General features: G+C 42.6%; 1 protein-coding gene across 1 annotated transcript in view; it reads left to right on the top strand.

The window, feature by feature from the left end:
• Positions 1-5,330: 5,330 nt before the first annotated feature.
• myo9aa (myosin IXAa) overlaps positions 5,331-10,564 on the top strand; it is a 79,600-nt gene continuing 74,366 nt past the window's right edge. Inside the window, exon 1 of the mRNA XM_070909762.1 lies at positions 5,331-6,215. Coding sequence (XP_070765863.1) covers positions 5,331-6,215 — 885 coding nt within the window. The remainder of the gene's footprint in view (positions 6,216-10,564) is intronic.

Below are 10,564 nucleotides of genomic sequence, written 5' to 3'. Positions count from 1 at the left end.
TGATCGTTATCAGCCATTACTCTGGCCCCAATAAGGTCAAAGATCTGAACTGCTTTTTAGCAACACTTGATTGCAAATTAATTTCTATAATTTATAGAAACCTGTGCATGACATAAAAGTCAGCAGTAAGAAACAAGCAGCGTGATCCTGTGACATGTAGTTTATAAACATGGCAGCTAAATTTGGCCAGATTCACAGATGAACCCACACAAAAACGTGTAGACTGGCTGTGAGAGTTCACAGTCTTGTGCCAACTCACACACCTTAGTGTAACGCATACACATTCCCAGTGGCTAAAGGTGTAACAAAAGAGCCACCACAACATCATGAGCGCTGAATATACGAGCTTAGCCCTGATGACAGTGACACACACACAGCTTTTCAGAAAGATGACTTCACATCGTAGAAAGCTGACCAAACTTGATCCTTCACTCTTGTGCAACAATGGCAGCCATTGAAGAGTCTGACTCACATGGTTGAACCTCTCCTTCGTTTCCTGTCAGAGGGAACCTCCAAACAGGCGTTTCTCACACGACGGTCAGATTACAGAAAGATTTTCTTCTAAGTATTCCATATCTGTAAATAAAATATGTACATTTGCGAGCATCTTGGGTACATAAAATTCTCAGAAATCACATCTTCAGACCCGCAAAAACAATAGATTCGGTTTGAAAAGTTGTCCACCTGTTAAATGCATTTTGCTTCATTAAATCCACTGCATTTGCAAAGAAAAGGGGACACATACGGCAAACCATTGTTTCCATGTTTCGCTCAACTCAAGTACAGATGAGTTCCAACATTACTCTTAACTTGCACTCTGAGTTCAAAGCAAGAACGCATGCATTGTTTGTTTTACATTTCAGAATTTGCTTTGTCTGAATTCCAGCTTTGCGGCTTGTCGATGTCTTAGTTGAGGTTGGTCTCCTCCAAACAGATTCCAGGTCAGATTACTTGACTGCGATTGCTAATCTCGGACCATTCAGGTGATGTAACCAGATCTGTTTCTGGTTCAGTTGTTAGAGGAGAGCAGAGATGAGAAGAATCCGCTGCAGGTTTCCTCCAGCTGTGCTCCTTCTGCTTTGTCACCTCCTCCAGGGCACAAACCTCTGGCTTATCTACATCAAACCTTTTTTAAGTTGCCGCACAGCGCTCAGGTGAAATGACATCATGCCTCAAACATTTTCTCTTGCTCACTCTGATGCTTTCTGTCTCTTTGCTTTCACGCATTTTCACACTGAGGACACTTTTAGCAGCAGAGTGGCTGTATGTTTGCTACTTTGAATACGTCGTCAGTGCGCAATGTGAGTGATACCGTCAGTGCAGGGCGTGAGAGTGCATCAGGGACTGTGTGTGTGTGTGTGTGTGTGTGTGTGTGTGTGTGGGAAATAGAATACTTGCAATGCAACAGTTGTCATTATGTTTACTTTTTAAAAGTTTTTAGTATCACAGTTGGCCTTTTTTACAGTCCAGAACAAAATGTTGTGCTGGTGTAGAACAAGTAGGCCTGACGAATGAATAGTATATATGTTATCTAAAGAGATATTTGATTCTTGGATACAAGTAGCATTCACTAAGACAATTTTTGTGCAACCCTTGGACATCAACGAAACAACATCTTGGAGGTGGTTTCAGTCTGTTGTCTTACCGAATATACAGAATAACTGCACGATCACTGCATGATCCAGACCCCTGATAACGGCACGCGAGTGGTTTTTGATACAACAGGAACAAAATGGTGAAGGGTATTGCTTACCTTGATGACATGTTGGAGGTTTTAACCATGATGAACGTCATACATCTGTGACCAGCATATGAACAGCAGAGCGTGATAAAATCCTTCTATCCGATCTCCCAAATTCCCTCTATTCTCCTTTCTTGTGGCAAGAATAATAATAAGTTGGCGGTATAAATGAAAGGAAATAGGTTGTAAACAACATTGACGTACACTAAAAACTAAAAATGTAATTTTATTTCCAATTCCATACAATGTGACGTATTTTTTGATCCAGACACAAATGTTTGGGTTCACTTGTTCCCGGTTCAGAGCAAACAAAAACATCTTTTCTACGTGATTGGGAGTCTGGTACGCATCTCTCCTGTCTGTTGCAGTCTATGCGGCTGTACCACCACCTCATTACTGTGGCTCCCTACAGGGTAATCTCGAAAAGTCACCACCGTTAAAGTGAAATGAAATACAATAAAAGCATCTGCTTTTTCCTTAACTTGTGATATCTTTCCTGATTAAAATGACACCTGTTAAACTTATCTAACCAGCTCATTGTGGCCGCTGCTTGTTTTCCTCTATCCTTTGCTTGTAATGTTATCCCGTCCAAAACTGATCCGCCAAATATTTATCAACAAGGATTAGATGAAAACCGGTAAGACTGGTCTGTTTGTCTGTTGTCAGAAGACCAGAGCAGCCCATTTTTATTTTTCTACCAGATAATCTGTATTTGTAGGTTATAGCACTTTGTGCCCTGAACGCTTAGTTTCATCTAGTTTATGTTTTTCAAAAAAAGCCTGTAATTTTTGTGTAATTATCATGTTTTAATCTTTTACATTTTGAGTGGCAAATTGCTGAATGACAACAGGCTGAGTTGTTGTTTTTATTGAAATGATTTGCTTGTGCTAATTTGTCATTGAAATACCTAATTTTCTTGGTTTGTGTTGCTGAAATAGGCCTGCCAGTTGTTTTTTTTTTTTTTTCAATGATTAATTCATTATTTGATGTTTCATGTGTTAAACAAAAGGCTTAAAATTTGCCCCTTTCATGTCCCGCATGTCACCTTGATCCATTCTAGGCAGAGGTTAATGCAGTTGTCTGTAAATCTATCAGAGGCAACATAGCAATGGGGATAGTTGTCACTGGGAGATGTACTGTGATTGGTAAGATTTCCCCGTGTTTTTTCCTGGAGGAGATGTCCATTAGCTGATTGTCCTCATGTGATGGTAAACAGAGAAGCAGCCAGCATGGCCCTGTGCTGTCCCGCACTGACACAACCCTAAATCCCCCCTCCCTATCCTTTAAGCAGCGAGCTGGCCATCTGTTCCAGGCGCCAGGCCCTAACTCGGTGCTCAAAACACACACTCATACACACACACACACACATACAGACGCACATTGTACAATCACTCAAGCAGCGAACATACATTCATCACAGTCAGTTAATACCTGTCATTGGCTGTGTGTGTATGGATTCAGCTCCATGCAGTTAGATTGATAGCTTTGTGTGAGGTTAAAACAGGTATGTGTGTGTGTGTGTGTGTGTGTGTGTGTGTGTGCGCGTTTTTCTGTGTCTCATATGGGTGTGTGTGTGTCTGTGTTTGGAAAGGGGTCCTGTGTGCATGTGTTTGTATGGCTCATGGTTATATCAAAGTTGCTGAGGCGACACATGGCATGAGAGGTTGGATATGAGGCGACAGGAAATGACCGGGGGTGCAGCATTGTATCATTTCCCTGCTGGAGTCCTTTTGTGATCCACTCTGCGCAACAGCTATGTGGGTCCCTGTTCCATTTCCTGTTTTCACTTTTTTTGCTGTGGTCATGCCGCTCACGCAAGTTGAAAGTAGGTGAGGAGTATGATCCATTTTCTTCTTCATACATTTTGACATTAAAGATATTTAAATGACAATGATGCTTGTCAAGACAAAGAGTTGTTACAGCTGTGAATAATAAAATAATGTAATATACAAGTTGAACAACTGCTCACTCCAATATGAGTTGTTTGCCAATGAAAATACTGACAGTTAAAGGTTTGTCTCTTTAACTGTGCTTCCTTGCGTGTTCACCTCGTCAATGTGTAGCTGTGTTGTATATTCAGTTATCAATCTTCTACTCTAATTCTGAAAGTTTGGGACTCAGCAGACCGCCTATGTTTCATTAACACGAAGAGATGTAGATAAAGGAGAGAAGACTGATAACACAAGTTTTAAGGTTGTGGGAAATTATAGTGGGCATATTTCTAACTTCTGCACAAACTCTACGCTCTTTATAGTGAAGAATGCAATGCAGCCTCAACACGTGTTACTCTTTCATTAATAGGGGCAACTTAAGTAACACCGTGTGCCATTCCCTTTCTCTGCCTGCATGAAAAAGCCACAGCTGATAGCAACAAGTTGGAGCCCATCCTTCTGCTTTGAAAACCAGTATCTGAAGTAGAAGTTGGCGAGACGAGGTGAAGGAAAGCCGGTGCAACATAAAGCCAAATTACAGCACGTCACATAATAACTCCTGGAATGCATTGAACATTTCAGACTGATGATACACAAGACTGTAATGCTCTCTGGGTTAGACACATGGTCTGTTGCATTGTAGGCTTCCTCTATGGTCAACAGACTCTTTTTGGTTGATATAAACACCATAAAAGCGCGTCATAGCTGATAGCCAGAGCCTGCACAATGTTCTACACAGCATACAGGCAAACAACTCACCTGCTGTCCTCCACAGTGGCTCTTTAAGAGACATAACATGTTTGGTTTAAAGGTTTTTTAATTTGCAGTTTTGCCGACTGCACATAAGGTAGATGAAGCTTGTATGGCCCTCTAACCCCCCACCCTCCATCCCCTGCTGTGCTGAATATATTGGTTATCATTGTTTTAAGAGGTGATGAAGTAGTTTATGTGCTAGTGTTTGTGCTACAGAACTGTCTATCCTGATGAGAGCCAAGAAATCACAGAACAGCAGAGTTTTTGTTTGCAGCTCAGTCATCAAACCCGTCTCTCTCTCTCTCTGTGGCCTTTACTCACCCCATGATGTCCCTCTGCTGTGTATTAAAGAGGGAACTTGTGAATGGCGTGATTGTGTATTCAGTAAAGAGGATGGCAGCTGCTGGTTGCAGCGTTGGCCAGAGCTTATATATGTGTGTGTATGTGCGCTTGGGAGTGTGTATGTGTGTTAATGGTAATCCTGTAGATCCTGATGACTTATCTTCTTATCTTTATGAGTATGCATGTCGGGCTAGAGCAATATAATTTGGCCCTTTAGTAGATTACATAATAGCACATGAAGTCTTTGTGTCATAATCTGACAAATTTCGTAATCTGTGAGATTGCAGAGGTTTTAGATTAATTTAATAGTCGGTAGAAGTCTGCTTTTATTGCAGTTTCAGATCTTCATTACATGATATCATTCCTGCGAGTGCTGCTTTGCTGTTCATGTTGTTGATGTGTTTAGCCTGAAAGAAGTGATATTTTTAGTCTTCAGGGTATTGATCAATCTTTGTGTCTTCCTGTTCTGCTTTACAGTGGTGATGTCTTGAGTCGGTGGTCTCTCCAGCCCAGTAAAGGACGTGCCAGTGCGGGCTGCTGCTAATGGGAACTCCTGCTCCGCCATGAGTGGTCGTGATGGCGTTGGTGGCGTCGGCGGCATGGGCACCCTGGGACGGCGGCAGCGCTTCGAGAACTCAGAGTTCACCGTGCGCATCTACCCAGGTGCCCTGGCCGAGGGCACCATCTATTGCCCGATCAGCGCCCGTAAGACCACCACAGCCGCTGAGGCCATCGAACGTGTCATTGACCGCCTGCAGCTGGACCGCACCAAGTGTTATGTTCTGGCTGAGGTGAAGGAGTTTGGTGGGGAAGAATGGATTCTGAACCCATGCGACTGTCCCGTGCAGAGGATGATGCTCTGGCCCCGTGTGGCCCTGGAGCACCGCCCACTGTCTGGCGGCGAGGATTACCGCTTCCTCCTAAGGCAGAAGAACCTGGATGGCTCCATTCACTATGGCGGCAGCCTCCAGATGTGGCTGCAGGTCACAGAGGAGCGCAGGCGCATGGTGGAACGTGGACTGCTACCACAGCCTGATTCTCAGGGTGACCACGCAGATCTATGCCACCTGCCGGAGCTCAACGAGCGTTCGCTGCTGGACAACCTGCGATTACGCTTCCGCCAGGAAAGGATCTACACTTATGTTGGAAGCATCCTCATCGTCATTAACCCCTTCAAGTTCCTGCCCATCTACAACCCCAAGTATGTGAAGATGTATGATAATCATACACTGGGAGATTTGGAGCCACATATTTACGCTGTGGCGGATGTGGCGTACCACGCCATGCTGCAGAGAGAGAGGAACCAGTGCATAGTTATATCTGGGGAAAGCGGCTCAGGGAAGACGCAAAGCACAAACTTTCTCATTCATCATCTGACCGCTCTCAGCCAGAAGGGTTTTGCCAGTGGAGTGGAGCAGATCATCTTGGGGGCGGGGCCAGTACTAGAGGTAAGCAAAAACACTACCATTCTGGGTTTTTGCTCATGTGTTCTGCTGATAACAAAGCTGTGCTCTAGAGACTAGAGACTTGACTTGGATTTGCCCCAGAAGACTGACAGCTCTCGCTAATAATGCCGCCTGGTTCACATTGTTTGTAAGTTGAGTTGGCTACATAAGAAGAGACCTATAACATCCGTAGACGTTCAGGTTATACCAATTTGTGTGGGCTACAGTTTGCCTGTATAAATGGACTGATTCCTGCTGCCACTCTCAACACAACTTGCTGTGAATGAGTTTCTGTGTGGCTTTACACAACACTGCTTGGCCACTACTGTCTCTATGGTTGGCCCTGAGTTGTGTCTGCTCCCATACAGAGGTTTATTGCACTTTCAGTCCAGCTGTGTGGGGATTATGCAGCACACAGAGGAGCTCTCTATCTGCAAGCGGCCTATCAGTGGTTACAGTTTGTAGATTCTTGTTTTTGTGAATCCGACCATTTTTTTCCTGCACAGTGGAAAGATTGTCTCAAGGTAGACCTTGTAGAGGCCCAGCCAAAGGTTGTGAAGGAAACTGGTTGTTTTCATATCACTCAAGACATTCCTCTCATATTCTTTTTCTTCTTCAGGGACCTGTCACTTTAATGCACACCAGTCAAGAGGCTTTGACGTGTTCACAACCACACATTGTTTTCTCATTTGTCTTCAACATCAACTGAATTCCTGAACGTTGCATAACACCCTTTTTAACTGCATGCACATTGCTGCCAGTCCGGAAGGCAAATACTGGATGCTTATTGTCAAGAGCGTTGTTGTATTTTAAAAGGGTTGTATGGTTCACTATCACGTCACCTGACCACCAGCTGTTTACACTTGATTCACTTACAAAGAACCGGGCAGTGTACACAGAAATGCATACATGTCTTCTGGTATTTCCTCATCTAGGTATAGTCAGTGTTACCAGATGTGTACATTATCTGCCAGCCAAGTAATTTATGGTATCTGTCTGCAGGATACGATGTCAGTTTATCACGGTCCGAAAGCGAATTCTTTTATTTATTTATTTATTTTATTTCACTTCCTCCCCATAAAATAAAGCATCAATGTCAAGTTGAAAATGGCAGCTTAGAGGCCAAGTTCAAAGGTAACCAGCAAGACAACAATCCTTGCAACAAGTAGCTCTACTGCGTTTTATTGCCTTCGGTCTAGCAAACACAGCTCGCAGGAATGCCATTCATCGGTGTGTCTCCGGGGTTAATGTGTAAGCATATTGGGTTAATCCTCGACGCGGCAACACGAGTGAGTAGTTTTGAGTGCAGAGGAGCAGCCTTTAATTGTTTGCACAGTAAGATTGCGTATCTGCCCGCTGGTGATTGATGCCAAGACTGGAGCTACTGCAGAGAGAGAGAGATAGTGGAGAGGAGGGCAGGAACAGCAGCCAGCATTACCTCATAGGAATACTTCATCTTCATTTCCTCGAAGCTCTTCATTCAGGAAAGTAGACGAGCCGCACAGGAGGAATTATATTTGATATTTTTGATATATTACCGGACTTCTGTAATCGCTCCTCATCTCTGCTAGCAGTTCGAGGCTACATTAGCTGCAACTAGCATAACACACCTTAATGCATTGTGGGTAGTGTAGGTGCTAGGTTTTGATAAGAAAGGAGAATGTGTGGAATAAAAAAGACAATATCTCTGTTTCTGCTGCATCGATTGTAATCTTGTTTTAGGAGTGCGATGATAAATCTGTGGAGTGCTCTTTTAAAGAACAGAGAGAAGGAACTAGTGAAAGACCTGAAAGAAAAGAAAAAATCAAAGCAGATGTTACAGAGTTCGTAAGTGTTGTTTTCTTTATGTTGTGCACACTTCAACTCATCACATGCTTTTGTGGATATTTCTTGGGTTGTATGACAGACGTCTTTGCCACATCACCTATGTTTAATTTGGGTCGTCTCTCATAACTTTACGGCAGCCATTTAGCTCGTTCTTACAAGTGACTAATTGTGCCTCCTATTTCATGTGTCGTGTATTCACTCTTTTTTGAGGATTCGAATGAGCTTTGAGTTTTATAAAATAACTAGAAATGCCTAAAAGAGTGCTTATTCTAACAAACCAAAAGGCAAGACTTGGTATAATTCAACACTTTGTTGTGTTTTGGAGCACAAATTGTTGATTTGTGGAATTACATTTTCAGATTTTATCAAGGTTTCGACAAGACTTTAAGGTAAAGCAGTTAATTAAATGAATATTATGTAAGACTTTACTGAATCATGACACGTAATATCGTAAATATCCATAAAGGTTTGAGGAGCATTCACGCTTATTTTCACCTGAAAACACCCATTAACTATGTTTTAGTGTTGGCCACTGAGACTAACTTTCATTCAGTTTAAGACAGGTGCAGTATATTCTTTTTGCTTCACACTTCCAGGCATTATTGACTGGTCCAGTTCATCATTCAGAAAGACCAGGACAGTGTTGAGCCCTCAAGTTAACAATCCTATAGCAAAGCAGACAGTTTTCTGCTGACTGTCGGTCACAGGGCAAACTCACCCGAGGGTTTTTTTTTTTTTTAACTCTTGAGAGAGGATATCACTTACAAGAGGCTTTGGTCTTTTTGGACACCAGCCAACAGCTGCAGCTATGTGTTAAGATCCTGACAAGCCCTGTCGCTCAAGTGCTTCAATTAATAAAACTCAGCTTGAAGGAGATGAAAACGTAAACCATGAGGGCATGTTGTGCCGGGTTAGATAAACACAGCAAGTTACAGCGTTTTGGTTGAACGTGGTTATTATTCTAAATTAAGGCAATTGGAGACGTGACAGGCTTCAATTTTGGGGTTAGAGATTGAAGGGAAATAGGCTGATTTTACTTATCCTACTTTCAACACCTTTGGACTTCAATTGACCTTTGCAGAGTGATGATGAACACAAGCATACGTGAAATAAGACAAATACTTCACCTAATGTTGGTTTAGCGCTTATCTACTGTATGTCATTCCTGACGTTGTTTACCTTCTTGTGCCAGATATGACTCAAATTGACATTAAGCCAAAAATTCCTGTGACTACATTGTTTGAGTAGTTTTTATCTTCTTTTGTCTCCGCACCAACATGGAACATGGTATGTAGGAAGCTTTGACTCATTCTCACGAATGCAGTAATAATATATAATCGAAACTTTACTGCTTTACACTTTACATCTCTGCCTTTTCCCAATATTTTAAAGCAACATGCTGCATAAACATGCCTACAAACAAGAAACATGGCCGACAGCTGTGACGGAAAGCCCATTTGCTGAATGTTTCTCTGCTTGGTTTCCATTTGTTCAACAGTGCTCATCAGTAATGATAGGTTATTGCAGAAAGCTGTGTGTCTTGTATTTGCGATGAGATGTCTGCTGAGTTCGCTCACATAATAGTTTTCTGTTTTTTTTAGCGCTTTGTGACATATCTACAAAGACCAAACATCTGCTGCATTAAAGATTTACTCATGAAAAATGTATCCTGAATAGTTTGGAGATGGATCCTCGGTGTACTTTATTTATGAATTTGTAGTTTTCTTCTACCAGCTAGTCATCATCTAGTGTTTAACTACCACCCAGGCGTTGAATCCAGATGTCAGCCTGTGGACGCTTTGGGTTTTCAGGTGGCTGCCTGACATTAGAGAATGATTGAAAGCATAGTTGGCGATTGAATGTCCCAAGTATGTATGGTAATGCACTGCAGGATGGGGAGTCCGGGTAGCCTAATGGTTAACATAACCTCATTGTCCGCGGTTCGATTCAGTCACAGAGACCTATTGTTGCATGTCGTACCCCTTACTCTCTCACCATGTTTCCTGTATATCTCTACAATCTCAAAAATAAAGGAAAAGTTGCCAAAAATAATAATATTAAAAAAAGAATTCCTCATTTAATATGGATGTCCTTACCAGAAATAACAAATTAGGATTTGGATTCAAGTCATTTTATGGTACCAAAACAGGGCAATAATACGCTGCTATTTTAAGAAGGAACTGGTTCAATGCTGTTGTTGACACTGACGGAAACAAAGGCTCACAGGAAGCACAGTCATTTGTTTTTACATATGAGCCAAGTGACAGCTTAATATGAGCTCAGCTGTCTTCTGTTGTCCCCTGGGTCAAGAGGGGGAGAGTATGGGGTTACCTCACACTGCTCACTCTGACAGCGCGTCATCAGGATCTGCTTTCCAAGACCGGAGAGGTGTCACAGGGCATTAGTGCAGGAGCACAGCTAATGGTGTGTGTTAGTGGGGTGTTTCAGGGGCACTTCAATGCGCCTGAGCTGCAAGGAACTGCTGCTGCATCAAAGGATATGGAAACACCCGCTTTCATGGGCGC

This window comes from Enoplosus armatus, chromosome 1, assembly GCF_043641665.1.
Source record: "Enoplosus armatus isolate fEnoArm2 chromosome 1, fEnoArm2.hap1, whole genome shotgun sequence".
Classification (NCBI taxonomy): domain Eukaryota; kingdom Metazoa; phylum Chordata; class Actinopteri; order Centrarchiformes; family Enoplosidae; genus Enoplosus; species Enoplosus armatus.
Note: the sequence above shows the minus strand (reverse complement) of the source record. Positions and strands in the feature narration are given on the sequence as shown.